The 16,505-nt window shown below is 38.2% G+C and overlaps 1 protein-coding gene across 3 annotated transcripts in view; it reads left to right on the top strand.

Moving 5' to 3' along the window:
• The window catches only part of PPP1R12A (protein phosphatase 1 regulatory subunit 12A), a 235,330-nt gene extending 223,007 nt beyond the window's left edge, over window positions 1-12,323 (top strand). For 2 of the 3 annotated variants that reach the window (XM_032798963.2, XM_032798961.2), the window contains 2 exons: window positions 3,355-3,405; window positions 9,863-12,323. In XM_032798963.2, the coding sequence (XP_032654854.1) occupies window positions 3,355-3,405; window positions 9,863-9,949 (138 nt within the window). In that variant the 3' untranslated portion in view covers window positions 9,950-12,323. Of the gene's footprint in view, window positions 1-2,579; window positions 2,611-3,354; window positions 3,406-9,862 lie in introns of all 3 variants that reach the window. The other variant, XM_032798962.2, reaches the window with a different exon arrangement.
• Window positions 12,324-16,505: the final 4,182 nt, after the last annotated feature.

Below are 16,505 nucleotides of genomic sequence, written 5' to 3'. Positions count from 1 at the left end.
GGATAGCTCAGTGGTTTGAACATTGGTCTGCTGAACCCAAGGTTAGGAGTTCAATCCTTGAGGGGGCCATTTAGGGATCTGGGGCAAAAAATCTGTGTGGGGTAGATGACCCCTTCCAACCCTGATATTCTATGATTCTATTAATCAGAATTTTGCTATTTGCATAACAAACAATTTACTAGGTCAGCCCAATTAAGAGCCCCTCTTGTGTAGCTTGGACCAGTGTAGATAAAAAGCAATTATATTTTTTAAAAAATACTTTTTTATTTAAATTGGATTGTTTTATTCAAATTAAAAACTGGGTTTTTTTAAAAAATTAACCTATTTAAAATTAAAATTTGAAATTATCTATTTTAAGGCCTAAACTTACTATAATCTATTAAAATAATTTAAATACCGAATAGTATTAAATAGTACATTTGCCAAATTTTAAAGAAAGATATTTACATTTTATATAACTGGAGATAGGTATATCTCCTAGAACTGGAAGGGACCTTGAAAGGTCATCGAGTCCAGCTCCCTGCCTTCACTAGCAGGACCAAGTACTGATTTTTTGCACCAGATCCCTAAGTGGCCCCCTCAAGGATTAAACTCATAACCCTGGGTTTAGCAGGCCGATGTTCAAATCACTGAACTATCCCTTCCCCCAATATACCACTGAACTCTCGGAAGTCACTGGCAAAACACCTGGAACCAGAATTTGTTGAAGTGCTGAACTAGCTATCACAGCAATAGCCTCTTCTGTAGATGCAGAAAGAATATTTTCATTTCAGTTTATTCAACTTGTTCAGTTCAATGACTAGTTCATTCCAAGTTGAGACACCAATAGGGAGCTAAAAAAGCAGGAAACCTTGATTTCCTCTTATAAACTATGAATACAAATTAAGTGAGAGAGCATGAGATCTGCTAGTTCTAAAATTTTGAAGGACATGGTGACCATGGACACCGGATGGGGAGGGCTAGTGTTGAGGTGGCCCCAAGCATTCTTTCCTGCAGGTGTTTGGTTGGCTGGTTCTTGTTCACATGCTCAGGGTCTAACTGATCACCATATGTGGGATCAGGCAGGATTTTTCCCCCAGGTTAGGTGGCTGTGTCCTTGTAGGGGTTTGCCTTCCACTACACATCGGTGTGAGTCATTTGCCAGGATTATCTGGTTATACGCTACTTAATTATTTCCCAGCAATTGCGGGACCTCGGGCACTGGTGCAGCTCGCTCCCTTCTATTCTCTGCCTGTGACACACAATAGTCTAGTCTCCTGTGGGCTGCAATATTTTGGTTGAGTTTAGTATGTAGGTGCTCAGTGGCAGTAGATATTCAGGAGGTGAGACTACATCAGTAGTCCCCAACCTTTTTGGCTGGCAGTCGCTAGCCGAAGCACCACTGCGGCGGTGGAGCACCCGCCGAATTTTGTCAGCTTTTCGGCAGCGACGTCTCTCGATGACGTTGCTTGCCGTCTACAAGCGACGTCATCGAGAGGTGTCTCCGCCGAAATTTGGGAGTGACGCCTCTCGATGACATCACTTGTCAGCGACAAGCATTGTCATCGAGAGGCATCCCCACCAAAATGCTGCTGCGGCATTTCAGCGGGTGCTCTTCTGGCGGCTAGGATGCGGGCGCATTAAGATGTCCCTGTGGGCATCATGGCACCGACGGGCACTGCGTTGGGGACCCCTTAACTACATGATCTGGTAGTCCCTTTTGACATTAAACTCCGATTATGACTAGAAACAATCAGTTCAGCTAATTTATTAGGCATAACGCTTCCTTTGTTTAATAAATCAGTTTTAAATGCAAAACATGTTTTTATAAACTTTTAGATAATAACCATTTTCTAACATAAACATGTTAAGAATGCGAATAAGCGTAAATAAGCTGTTTTAAGTAAATCTTAAATGTATAGATATAGCATATCCTCCTGGTTAGCAAAATTAAGCACCAAATCTAATTTAAAGGCTACATTTAGTTGTAAATCAACATTTTCATTGGTTACCAATCAATGAAAATCAATCTTTCTTTAGAAAAAGATTATGAAGTACAACTGGGAAACACAATTAAAATTATTTTAAATCAGTGTTTCCTGCTTGCTGATTTAAATCATGACTGAAATTGGTTATTTAAATTGCTTTTGATTTGAATCAATCCACCCGCGCTTGAACTGTAAAAACTTAATGAAGTCTGAACTATATTTAATTGACCGCTAGTTTCTAAGAGCTCTGGTAATAAATGCTAGCCTTAAAAACTAATAATAAGTAACTGATGTAACTCTTGGTGACTTGAGTTTACTGCTTTCTTGGAATTATTTTATTTGGCTTTGTTATTTTGCTTTTGTTACTCACTTGCTTACTGCAGTTAACTCACTGGTACTGATAACTATGCCCATTATTATCTGTCAATATCATCTTGTCAAAATACAATTCTCAACTCAAAATCATTAAGTAGAATAAACTAAGGATACTAACAACTGCAGTGAATGATTTCTTTGCTAAACCTTTAAAGTTATTTTGCTAAAATGGGGAAATATGTCTGGGGAATAACTTCACTATCATTAAACTAAATTCAAATGGTTTGTATCTGAAAGGTGACCGGCAAGAGTCAGTATCTACTGGGCGGTATGATCTAACCAAAGTTTTACACACCTCAGTTAATGCTGCTTGCTGTTTTGCATAACACCATTGTATGCAGATATAAATGTGCACTTTGCAGTAATCTGTAGCTTTTGCCTTTCACTCTTTGAAAAATTGGAATGTAAAATACTGAATACAGCAACTGCTTTTAAACGAGACCCACTGCATTGTCTTACACAAGGAAAGCAATCATGATATCAAGTCTGTTGCCTGTGTTGTTAATCTAGAATATATTATGGGAATGAACTTTAAAAAAAAAAAAATAGTGTCTTGGGAAGATTCTGAGAGAACACAAACGTTTCAGCTATATTTGCTTGTCTATGAAAGCTTATGCTTTTTGTGCTTTTGTTTCTTTTAATATACTTGTTTGTTTCTGATCATTTTCTGCATTTCTTGTGTGTTAAATTATCACAAAAGTCTACCTGAGGGAATAAATCTGAACAAAAGCATACTTATAAACTTATACCCTGTCCAAATTAATGTACAGGAAGAGATGGGGTGTATTTTGAAAATAGTAATAAATATCTTAATCTCTCTTCCATCTACATTTTTAAATTTTAATGTGAACGAATTTTCTACACATCACTGGCATCACAAGTCTCCTGTATGCTCTGTGCTTCTAGTTGTTTGGTCTTTGAAACTTGACATGTATCACAATGTTCACCATATTTATAAGTATTAAAAATGCAATTTGCATTGCTTACCATTAACGCCACTCGTTTGATCTAGGAACGAAGAGCTCTGGAAAGACGGATATCTGAAATGGAAGAGGAACTCAAAGTAAGTGTTTCACACCATTTGTGACTAATTCTGTAAAAGTGTGCACTGGTTGTTAACATTATTTGTAAGGTGGAAGTTTTCCAGCTGTTGGCAATCTCATTGGCGAATAGGCAAATACATCATTTCCCTGAGTTTCCAACACAACAGAATCTCTTGTGCAGTAATCTGCAATTCCATTGCTTTTCTGTTTGCAAAGGATATAACAGCAAAGGGTGATTTTTAAAATATATAATTTTTTTTTTTTTTAAGAAAGTGGCTGAGATTTACAAGTTTAGGGTGGTAACCAGGGAGAAAAGTCAAAAGTTTCTAGGGTAGCAATTTTTTTTTACACTTTTCCCCTTGGTTTAAGTTATCACTTTTAGAGGCTGAGATGGTATTGTATGGTTTTCACTAACTTCTTACAGTAGTGCAAAACAGAAGATTTGGCCTATGAGATTTTTTTAATAAATATGACTTTAACCTTGTAGTTTTAGAGTTAATTTCTGTGATTTGTTTTCTTTTCTTAAGTCATGATATGGTTCAATGCACAGTTCTTCTCTCTCTGGCATTTACCCAGTTTAGGTCCTGAGTGATATGATTTGAGCTAAATAAGGTTAATCCAGGGAGCTGACCATATATACATTTTTCATTATATCCATGGACAAAACTCCAGAAGCGAGCCAACCAAACCAGTGATAAAATTGAATCATACCAAGGAAGCAGTTGGAATGCGGTGAACTAGAAAACATCTTTGGATGCCATAATTTTAGAGAGACCACGAGTCTATTGACAGCCAGTATTCACTATTCTATTGCTAAAGGGTTTCTTCTAAAACACATTTTTGAGCTCTCCCTGCTGCTCCGCAACAGCTCTTACTTCCAGATACTGTTCTTTGAAAGGCATACATGAGTTCTTGCTGACATAATGGATGATGAGAAGCAGAGAAGTATACAAAAGACAACCATGTTGTTTTATCTGCATTAGATTTAGAGCTAAGTACGCGTGCCTTAATGGAGGACAAAATAATATTTGGGACAGAAAGCAAACTACAGCATGGGAAAAAATTATCTTTCCTCTAATGATGGGGAATTGCAGGATAGAGACTTTCACATTGTGTTAACCTACAAGTATATCCTTAAGGATGGCTAGAGTGATAAGAGAAATAGAGAATACAAATATATTACCAGTTTTACAAAGTTCTTTATTTGCAGCCACACATTAATGTTTTTAATTATAAGATTCTCTCATCCTTTTGTTTGCTGTAGTGCTAGAAAGTGTCATATAGTGTTAAGCACATGATTATTTGCAGATTGCTGAATAGGATATTTAGTCCATGTAATTAGAATTTTAAGTAAAGAATTCCTGGAATAACTCTCATTGTTAATGCATCCTGAATTGTTCTGGAAAGCTGTGACTAATCACTGGCTGTTCTTAGATTACATTTCAAGAATGTGCCACTTTTTGATCCTTTCCTTTCACAGCTAGTTATCTGCTTTTAACATGACTGTCTCTTTTGATTTAAGTTTTCTTTCAATTCTCCTTGTCTGTTTTTTTTTTAAAAATATACTTGCTTTTCTCTTGTTTTCACTCCTATTTCTTTATGATTCCTGCAGATTCAATCTTTGAGACATTTAAATGAGCGACTGCTGGCTGAGAATAGGGCCTTGACCAGAGTGGTTACAAAGCTCTCTGGGTCCTGTAGGCAACTACGTTCTCTGGACTTGTAATTTCTTCTTTCTTCATTTTTCCTCCTTTGAGTAGCTTGGCAGGTGTTGAATTTTAGCTAGTGCTTTGGCAGCACTTTACTATTAATGCTTGTGTGTCCAAAGATTTACTTATTGCTTGATTACAGAAGTGTGGCTTATGCATGATGTCCAGTTGTCCCAGCTACTGTTCCTTATTACAGACACATTGGTAGGATTTGATATTATCCTTACTAGTATCATATCTTCTCATTTTGCATTCAAAGACAAATCAGAGGATAGTTCAAGAAATAGGTCTGTCTTGGCTTGTACAAGATTTTTGATTGTAGTTTATTTATAGATTATGTAAAGTTGTGGTGCCCCAGAAGTCATGGCTATTCATACAAGACTTGAACTAGCATTAGGTTTCCTTTGGTTTGACTTTTGTACAAGACGCAGAGTTGGAAGATTGATCTCAAGATTTCCAATATATTAAAATTGACAGTAGAGATCTTCCTCTCTCCACTATAGTTAACTTTTATAAGACTGACCCAAATCAAAATTGTACTAGTGAATATCTGAGTAATGATTTCAGGATTATGGACTTGATTGTTTGCATCAGCTATTCTAGTTTTTACATTCCAGTACGTAGAGTTTTGGTATGCAAAAAAGTCATCTTTTCTTCAAGAATATATTTGAATTTCAAGGCTGCTTATGTATTTGTTCAAATACTTCTTTGTTTAGTTCAGGTCTGGCTCAGTTGTTGTGCTAATATTCTTTTTATCAAACTAGATCTAGAATAGTTTTGAAAATCTGTAACTGTAAACCAAAGGAAATCTGAGTGTTGATTTTGAAGATTACACGTTATACCTGTGTGAAATTCAATTACAGGGGACATCTGTGAAAAATCCATTTGGTGGCCACCTTTGAGAAAACAAAATTTGACCCATTCCCTGCCCCTTCTCCACATGCCAAATCTTTCAGCCCCCTAGCCCTTTATCCTTGATAGAAAAATTGTGCACGGCTGAAGCTCTGAGCCCTGTGGATCTGGGCCAGATGAAAATATATTTAAAAATAGATTTTTTTTATGGTTATTAGCTCTCACACCATCCTCATTTTTGCGCGCACACATTCTCTCTGTCCCTCTCAGAGGAGAGACGTATGCATTTCTTTTGTGTCTGCCTACATGCCTCAAGCCTCAGAATTTTCCATTGAGGGGTTGGGGTAGGAGGCCACACATACTCATGAGCTCAGTCTGTTTAAACCTCTGTTTATGCAAAACTGTTAATCATTTGAGAGTTTGGTTTTGTAAAAATCTGGGTTTGGCTACTAAAAGGCATGCTTAGTGACTATTGAATGACATTTTGCATCAACAGACCTATGCAAAATTACCCACAATAATATAACAAGACATAAATAGTGCATGTTATAGTCTTGCTTATTTAAGAGACCATAGAAAGATGCTCTTGATTTTCAGGGAGAAGTAAACTGGAATTGAAGCTTTACATATATAGTGAAGGGTTAACCAAATGCTCAGCTACACTAGAGAATTTTGGCATTTACACCACCTATTCAAGCACCTGAAACGGTAGTGAACTGTTTGGGGGCAGATCCTCAGCTGGTGTAACTTGTTATAGCTTCATTACTTATACCAGCTGAGAATCTGCCCCTTTTGTATTGAAAGTGGTATATGGATGTGTCGCCAGAACTTCTAAATCCAGTAAGATTGCACTAGCTGCAAGCAAATGTTGTCAGTTGTTCTGCTTTGGCTGGTTCACGTTGAACCATTTTAGCATTCATATACATAAGGAGCACAAAGTTGCAGCTAATCTATTTCAGCTTGTCCTCCCAGATCAATCCCATAATACCTATATCTACTACTGCAGTGATACAGAACACTGGTGTTATCACCTCCCCCGTTCAGTATTTGGCTGATATTTTCTCTGCCCATTACTACTTCCTGCCTTGAGTAGTAATGCACAAATAGCTTCATCAGAATAAAAACTATTAAGGACAGTTTTTGGCAACTATGTAACTGCATACCAAATAGGGCTTTATCTAAATACAGGCTATGTTTGAACAGTGTTTTTTTCATCTGGATGGAAATTCACTGGGGGCGGGGAAGGGTTGGGGGGAGAGCTAAAGCTCATGTGTACTCACATACATAACTGTAGCTCCCTCATTAAGGAGTGAGTTGGCACAGGACTCTGGAGCTGGAGGCACATCTCCCACACACTAGAGATTTGTACAGAAAATTAAAAAAAAACATTTGTGAAAAGAAACCAAGCTCCCCCCACCCCATACACACATTAGTAACTCTCAGCTCTCTATGGTACTTATCTCCTTCAGGTGCACTTCTGGTCAGCCTGCCATACCACACTCTCCGAGATTTGCCTTGAGGACTGACTAGTACGTTTGGGGACATGGCGGAATTGACTAAGCCTCATGGATAGGTCAGAGAGACGTTCTCAGTCCACACCTGAACTTGCATTTTTCTGCTCTCTAGATCCTAAAGAGAAAACTGTTTAGCTTCAAAACAAGAAGCAGGCAAACACAATACCATGTAAAACAAAATAATTTTCTTTTTACAAATATACGAAGAATAAAACCAAGTATCTTACCTCTGCGAGCACAGACACTCAGAAGGCACTGAGGTTTCAGAAAAGGTAGGAGCGTGGTAGCCTTTGGCCATTTCATCTATATTTCACTATACACTATTTCCCCAGATAAGACAGAAACACTAGAACAAACCATATTACGTGGTGCAGAGATCTGTCCATACATGTAATACATACACCACAGTAAACTAGAGATAATATTGCATTAAAAAAAAGACACTGAGTTAACGTTGCAAAGTCAAGTGCTCAAAAGCCCCTGCCTCATTCCATGACGTTTAATCTTCTCCTTTGTTCAGTGTTCAGCCCTATGCCTGATTTAACACATACCATTCAAACCCTGATCTGAAGATAGAATTATTAATATCCTCGTGAGTGTTTCTGTGGTTCTCTGATCATAGCATGAGAGTGCTTCACAAACATTAATCACACCCCTGAGATGAGGGGTATTGTCCCCATTTTACAGCTGGGGAACTGAAGCTCAGAAAGATTAAGGGCAAAATAGTAAAGTGCCTGCTAATTTTGGGTGCCCAAGTGGAGACACACGAGGCTTGATTTTTTTCAAAGTCCCTAGCATTTTATAGCTGTTTATATGATCGAAGCTCAGCTCCCATTGACTTCAGTTGCAGCTGTGAGTGCTGAGCACTTCTGCACATCACTCCCGAGGGTCAAAAATTAGGACACCCATAAAATGAGGAACACACAATTAAAACCAGACTTTTCACAGATGGCCACTAAAGTGCTTAGCTTCACACAGGAATGCTGTGGCAGAGGCAAAGATAGACTCTAATTCTCCAGGTGGCATTCAAGTTCCTTAATCATGATGAGACCATCTTTCCTCTTCCTGCTATGTCCTGCTGCACTCATCACGCACCTTCACTTTTCTGCAAATGAGACACCGTAACTCACTACACAACCGTGATTCATTCCCTGGGCAGGCCTGTCCTGTGCACTGAAGAGACAGGTATTATGCAGGGGGGGATGTGATCATGTAGTCAGTCTGTATCATAATACAGACACACTGGGGGCAGGAGAGAATTACATTGTGTGGGCAGCCTAACTTTTGAATGCTTGATTTTGCAGCCTTAGTGTTCTTTTAACATATGGGGTTGTTGTTGTGTGTGCAATTTGCTAACGTTTTTTAAACAAACAAACAAACAAACAAAAATCATGTTGGAATTGTGTTGAATGGGTCATAAGCAGGGTTTGGACATTTAGATCCAAAGCACAGAGCTCTGATGCTGAGGTAGCTGTTAACAGAAATAGGCTGTTATCTTTTGTGTCGGGTGAGGAGACAGTTTCCCAAGAGCCTTCACAGATATTTTCTGACTGCAGATGAATGTGGAGAGTAATTCCTGTAGGGGAGTGTTCTCTGTAGTGGTTATAGATCTTTGTGATCCTAGCCTATGCTCCCTCTCTGATCCTGTCCAAGTGTCATCCCAGCTCCTGCCCCCTCTCCCCCCGTGCCTGTCCACCCTGCCTCTCCCATTGTTGGTTCCTAACTCTCTCTGCCTGTGCATTTCCCAGCCTTCCAGGGAACCTTAATTCTGGAATTTTCTAACTTTTGAATGTTTGACTTTGCAACCTTTAATGTTCTTTTAATGTAGTTTTCTTGGGTGTCTGTACTCTCTGCTATTTGGGATGGGTGATCTGAAGCATAGGTTGAAGGTAGTGCTACAGGTAGACATGCTGAAGCATGTTATGTTGATCAGGCTGGGTATTACGGAAAGCTGGAACCAATGCAGGAACAAACAGTACTAGAAATGCTTAGCTTTAATATTAAATCTTGATGAAATAATGCAGATTGCTAGTATAGATGGGCCTCTTGAATAGTAAGAATCAATCGATTACAAACATTGGTTGTGCACTTGTAAGTAATTAAACCCTTTAAAACAATTCAACAACATTTACTTTGCACAAAAGCACCTAGAGCAGGATGAGGCCATTTTTTTTCCGGCTACTGAATTTTACTGCATCTGGTGCTAGCAAAGGACAATTTATATTCCAGCCTAATTGTTTCATGCCAGAAGGCCAAGTGCTCTAAACCACTTTATTACTGAAAGAACTAAAACAACTTCTGTGAATAAGAGTTCTATTTCTGATGACTGCCTTGTCTAGTTTTGTTGCCTTTGTTTTAGGTTATAACAGCAAAATAACCATCGTGCTTCCATTTTTTGATAGATGCTACCAGACTTGAAGGCAGACAACCAGAGGCTAAAAGATGAAAATGGGGCCTTGATCAGAGTTATAAGCAAACTTTCCAAATAAAAAGGTTTACTACAGCAGCAAAATGGTATTGCACATATCTAGCAACTCCAGTGGACCATGATGTGGCAGTCACTGGAAGCTTGGGAAGATTTTTTGGAGACTGTCATTTTCAGATATCCTGCCAAATGCCCTCTTACCTGTGTTCTTTTTATCAGGATCATTGTTTCATGTTAAAGTGCAGCTGCTGAGAAGATAAAATGACTGAGAAATCTTGTTTACAGCTACAGCATATAAGGAAAGTGTTCAAGGCCAGATATGCCTCAGATATTTAACCAGTAAGCCTTAGTTGTACATAAACACTTTTGCATCAACAAAAGCTTTCAGCTCTCACAGAAGACAATTACTCATGTTGTGCCACAGTTCATAGTTTTTCTATACAAAGTTTTTTCTTTACATCTAAGTTTGGATATGTGTTTTCCCTTTTAATTATTCTTGTACCAGTTTTTTTTTTCTTGTACAGTGTTTTCACAGCTTTATCATTTGCAGAGACCACACAACCCTTTAAAATACATCTTTGTGTTGCTAACTAGAGTTGTATTGTCCAACCACCTGGAACAGAGATGTTTGGTGGAACATTTGCTTTCACTGTTTGTGCAATATGCATTTATTTCCTATACAAGATGCTTTAAAGTCAGTTGAAACTAGAATTATTTTACAAGTCCTGTTTTCTGCCTTTATTGGTCACTTTAAAAAAAAAAGTTTGTAGTGAAACATGTTAGATCCTGTAATCTTCACATTCATTTTAGCAGGTACTGAGTTGAGTGATGCTGTATATATAAATGTGTACTGTTTTGATTTTCAGACCACCACGTGGCATGCTTGAATATCTTCCCTATTGCAAATGTCTGTTAATGCAAATTAGGCTACTCCAGAATAGTGTATTTAACAAAGTTCATTAATTTTTATGGTATAATGAATTTACACATTGTACATTCTACAGAGCCCTATCTTGACAAAAGGTTTGAACTATAAAATACTTTTATTACCTTGTTACTCCCATTTTTTCATTTGATAGTGTTCACCATAATAAAAGTTGCATAAATATAACTGCTTCACTACATTTCACATACCTGTATTTATCTGAGTGCTGTCCAAAACTGTTGTGCTAGCCAAAGTAAAGTTACTAAATCATTTGCAAAACCTAACCCATTACACTCACAATGTTTATATGCACTGTTATTGCCATGTGAAAAGGCATCTGAGTTGATACCACCATCATGTTCAGACCATTTTATACATTTCAGTGGCCTTTTTTAAAAAAAAAAAGTACTTAAGTGAAGATTGCTTTTGTTAGAAACAAACAGCTTTTCTATTTTCACTAAACTATACAAGATGACATCTTATTGGCACATAGACTATTGCCTAATACCACTGAACAGTTCAGCCATTAAAATCAATTGTACATGTAAAGCTTGTAGTAGCTATTGTATTCTCGGTTATTGTATACTATATTAAATGTGAATTTGTACCCCTTCATTTAAAAAGGTCATTGTGTTCTACTGCCTACTTCTTGGGGAGGAGTTTTGTTTTATTGGGGTGGGGAGGCTTTTTTTGTGTGTGTGTTTTTTTGTTTTGTTTTTTTATTTTTGTTTTGTTTTTGGTTTTTTGGTAAGGGGAACATGTTCTTTCTGTTGATTGGTTTTTTGAAGATGTAAGGTTATGCTCTTACTACCAAGCTCAGGATTCTTGATTTTAAAGGTACAAGGATAGTTTTTGAGATATCTTGTTATAATTGATCTGTGTGAGAGATGGGTCTGAATATAGGGAACCATCATTGTCTTATGCTAACATAAAAGGCAGAGAATTGGTCAGTTTGAATGGATGCAACATGTTCAGTTCTGTTCTGAGACACTTAGGCATATTCTGGATTATATTTGGTAAAGTTTGAGTGCCAGTGAATGAATAAATACATGTTTCTAATATTTTAGTGTTTTATATTTAGGTTATTTATTCTTTATCTAAGAACCGAACGGCTACTGTGCTATATTGATTTTATTGGTAGTACTGAGCAGACCTTGTATCTGCATGAAACTAGTTGCAAAACCCACTCTTTTGGAAAAAATGTATTTTGACATATACAAATAAAAGGAATAAAAACTATTTTAAATGTGTGAAAGTTTTACTGAGAATATTTTAAACCATGTTATGAGTTTGGTATTTAAATTATTCAGTGGGCATTTTTTCATTCATTGCTTTACTTGGATGCAAAGTTCAAGTGCTTTTCAAAGATTGTAATCAAATTGTGATTATTTGCACATCATTGTACATGCACATATGTAAATGCACCAGTAAAAATGCCATATTTATGCAATCTGTAACAACTTGGACAAATGTTTATATATTTTACATAAACCTGTCTGTATGCAGAACTTAACTGAGAACCAGTTTTTTGTGCTATTACCACAGTAAAATACAATCCTGAATCTATTAGAGCAGCTGATGAATGTAATTGATTATTCTGTAGCACCAATTCATTTCTCCATTAACATTTGGCTAACTAAACTTTACTGTAGATAGACAAACCCCCAAAGCTGAACTTTAAACCAAACACCACATCCCAACCTGCAAATGACAGAACTTAAAACATAATTCTGCTTTGGAGGTCTGCTTGTTCATTTGGCGATAGTGGAATGGGAAGAGCACTTCATTGCTGCTTGTGCCTGACTGACTAAACTTACCTATAGATTTTGACGATGCAGTGGGTGACATGGAGGAGAAAGGAATTCAAAACAGTAACTTATATTTTCAATGGACATGTTCCAGGGTCAGGGGAGAGCTGTGCCAGAGTTGATAGTGAACATGCATGGAAACAGCTGGTGCTTGAGATTTAAAGCAGCACAGGAGTAGGATAGCACATACAATCCATGGCACCAATTCATGTGTCCATAACACCCAGCAAGGACGGAACCGGAGTCTCAAAAAGAGTGACCATGTACGAGGATACAGATTAGATAAATAACACACAATAGGAGTTGAGAGGCCAGGAGGGAGGTTTGTGCATGTAAGAGACTCTCTCAGTTTCTTGGTTCAATCCCTGACTCTGGCTTTTGGCTAGAGAGCTAGAGGACTGCAAGTTGGAACTCCTGGATTCTAGTTCCCCTCCCCAAACAATCCTTTGTGCTTTTCCCCAATCTCCACTGTGCACACACCATGCAGCCTTCTGCCACTTCCTCCCCATATCCAGAAAAGACAGGTTAGTTTTCAGTTAACCACCATTAGTTTTCCCTTCTGTCTTTGCACACTCTTCTCTTCTGTTTCCAGTTCTTTCACCTACATCAAATCAAAAAATCATCCATTCCTATCTCACTGAGAGCTTCTCTACATTGACATGGTCTGAGCTGGCATACTTCCCTGCAAAACTCTGCTTTGTGCTCCAGAGTGTAAAGCCAGATCTGTTCTATCCACATTGCAGACCTACTGGGTCCACCTCATTGTGCAGCAGCTGCTTTTTAAAGAAAAGGGACACTAATGTGTTTGGATTAAAGCAAAACAAATGTACTCTTATTTGGAGACAAGGGGTAAGCATTTATTTGTTTTCAGTTTATAAATCGGAAAAGTATTTGGTCAAATCACCACTTTAAACATGGGGAGGGAGATCAGTTGACCCCTCCATTCACATGTCTGTGAACAGAGGATACTGACCTTCGGGTATGTCTACCTTTCAAGCTGCAGATGTACATTCTAGCTTGAGACATACTGTGCTGTGCTCCCTCTGGTTGAGATAGTGTGCTAAAAAGAGTGGAGGTGGAGGAGGGGCTAGTTGCCCTGCATATGATCCTGTCTGAGACCCACAGGTATGTACTTAGTGGGAAGCCCTTGATCCATCCCAGCTACTCTGCTTTTAGCATGCTAGCTCCATCAGGGCTAGCAAGGGTGTCTCCCCTCAAGCAGGAATTCCAAATTTAGATCCACTGATCCCACATCTCCTTTTGGGTGTAAGGAAGGAGAGTGCCAACTGCGTGGGATCTTCCTTTTCACTTTGCTCCTACAGAAGTCTTCTGCATGTCTACTACAGAAATCTGGCTCCACCAAATGGGAGAGCTGCTGTCTCTATCATAGCCTTGATCAAGAGGCTTTCTTTCATTCAATAGAGCGGACACTACTTAATTTCCAACAGGGTCAGCATAATCATACATAAGAAATCTCCATGGTGTTGTGAGAGGAATGAAATGGCAGGGAGCAGCTGTCACACCATCTTAGAAGTTGAGAATCTTGTTACAGATGCTTCTGCCAGTGTCCTCAGATCTGTCAGGCCAGTATGCTAAACCCCTATGCCTGCTCTGTATAGGGAGAGGCAGCAAACCCATCCATCAGAACTAGAACCAGCTCAAATGTGGAGTTCCTTGCCCTGTATTGTGTGTCCCTGGCCTAAAGTTAGTAATGGCATACATTTTATCTTGTTGATTTTTGTCATGCTTAGCTGACACTTTTGCTCTGAGGAAGGATGAGATTATTCACTTCTGAATGAAAAGGTGGGGGCACTTTAAAAGGTACTTACATTTTTACTGGATTGAATAATTTCCCTCTCTTTCAGTTGGGGCTTCCACATAGTTGACTTCATGATGCAGCATGAAGATAGTAAACTTGGTTTTTTTATTACCTGTTTATCCACTTGCAAAACTGGAAGTTATGCAACAATTTTAATTTCAAATTGCATCTCTTTGAAGTTAAGCTTATACATGTAGGAAAGGCAGCTTTTCTGTTGCACCGAACTATAAAGATGCAATTCACTGTTGGACTAGATGTAAGTACCCAGCCAATACAAAACTGAGTGTGTGTATTATGGAATGTTGTATAAGGCTGGGAATCCACTAAATAGAGTGGGGAAAATACTCTAAGAATACAAGGTCTGCAACTGCCTTTTTGGGGTTTCTTCTCATCAGTACATAATACCTCTTGAGAGACATGAATGTTACTTCCAGAACATCTAGCAATGCTTCCTTTGTGTTTGGCTTAAGAAAAAGACATTCTTCAGTTCTAAGTTAAATTATACTGAAATTCTATAAAACTTTTCTATAATTTTTGTAACTCAAAGTTAGTAGAATATTCCTATTTTTAAAAAAATCCCAAGAATTATCTTCTTGTTTAAAAAAAAAAAAAAAACTAAATAAAGTGAACTTCTGTAGAACTCTTAGTTACATCTGACATTTATTGGACATTTTCATATGAGAATACCTAGACTACTTTTGGGGGGTCAGAAGTGACATTCACCTATTTTATGTAGTTTTTTGTTTTTGTTTTTTAAGGGGAGGGTGCTCACATATACTGAATTTTAACATCTAGTTTGAGAGCGATTCTGTTCACCTTAAGCCAAAAACCACAGATAGCAGGGGAAAGTATTATTGTTAAGTACTAGAATTGGCCAGGAAACAGATTTTTTTTGTTCAATAACAGTGTTTTTTGGAAGAATTTTTTCCATATCTGAACAAGGCCAAAAACTCAATTTTCCATGGAACTTAATTAAATCCTGCAATATTTCATTTTAAAACACCAAAACTCGCTTCTGTGGTTCTTTTGTATTTGTTAACTGGCCAGTCTGATCAGTTTCATAGCTGTAATTCAGTAGTGAACAGTCCTGAAACTGATCAGCATTGTGTCAATTCAGTCAGCGGTTTCTTGGCCTTTCAGTGTTGTTGGTTTCTGGGCAGCCCCACCATGCTGCCTGCTTTAGAGTCAGGGACTCTAGGGCTACCTGACCCCTGCAACTGCCAAAGTCTCAGGGGAGCTAGCTCCCAGGCTGTGGAAGTCAGGCAGCCCATGGAGCCAACCAGCATAAGAGTCTGGAAGGCCTGAAGTCCCCAGCTCCAAGGCAGTCCTTCAGCTGGGCAGCTGGTAGTCAGATTGATAGGAAACCAGCTGGGTTTCAAAATCTTCTAATGTTCTGTTGGAAGATTCATCAAAATCTACATGTTTCCACAAAACATCTTGGTTTTGACGACTGGGCATTTTCTAATGCAAAAATGTTTTTGCTGGAAAATTTCCAGTCAGCTTTATTAAGCAGGTGTCTTTCGCATTTATCTTGCTTGCCTGAGCAGTAGCTGGTATTTGGTAGCAAACAGCTGCAGCTGTATCATGCTCAAAATTAGACTGATTTCTGTTTTAGTTTAGAGTAGTCATGTACAGCAGCCCCAAAGGTGCATAGATGATAGGATTTAAAAACATTCCTAATGAATCACTTACACACACAGACACATGCACAAAACTGCAGCCATGCTGATTAAATTATCTGCTATTCTTGCTTATGTCAGCACCTCCCCTTTTTGCTGCTATTACAGATTACATACTTGCTGTATCTAATCTTCAGAAAAAAAGAGAGAACTATGCTTTGAGGGTTGTTTCTTTTTTAAGTGCGGTCACCTGTTGGATGTCTAAAGTTTCTATCTATGGATAATTATAGCAGGGACCAGAGCCTCACATTCCAACTTTGTAATTATTTCAATCCTCCTTACTTAGTTGTCCCTTACACTTTTGTCTTGCTAGCTTAGTGAAGCATATCAAGAATTGTTAGGCAAGACAGCACAATCCATCTCCCAAAGCATTGCTTCCCTGTGTTAAA

The sequence above is a fragment of the Chelonoidis abingdonii genome, chromosome 1 (genome assembly GCF_003597395.2).
Source record: "Chelonoidis abingdonii isolate Lonesome George chromosome 1, CheloAbing_2.0, whole genome shotgun sequence".
In the NCBI taxonomy this organism is placed as follows: Eukaryota; Metazoa; Chordata; order Testudines; family Testudinidae; genus Chelonoidis; species Chelonoidis abingdonii.
The sequence above is the reverse complement of the archived record's forward strand: the minus strand, read 5'-3'. Positions and strand labels throughout refer to the sequence as shown.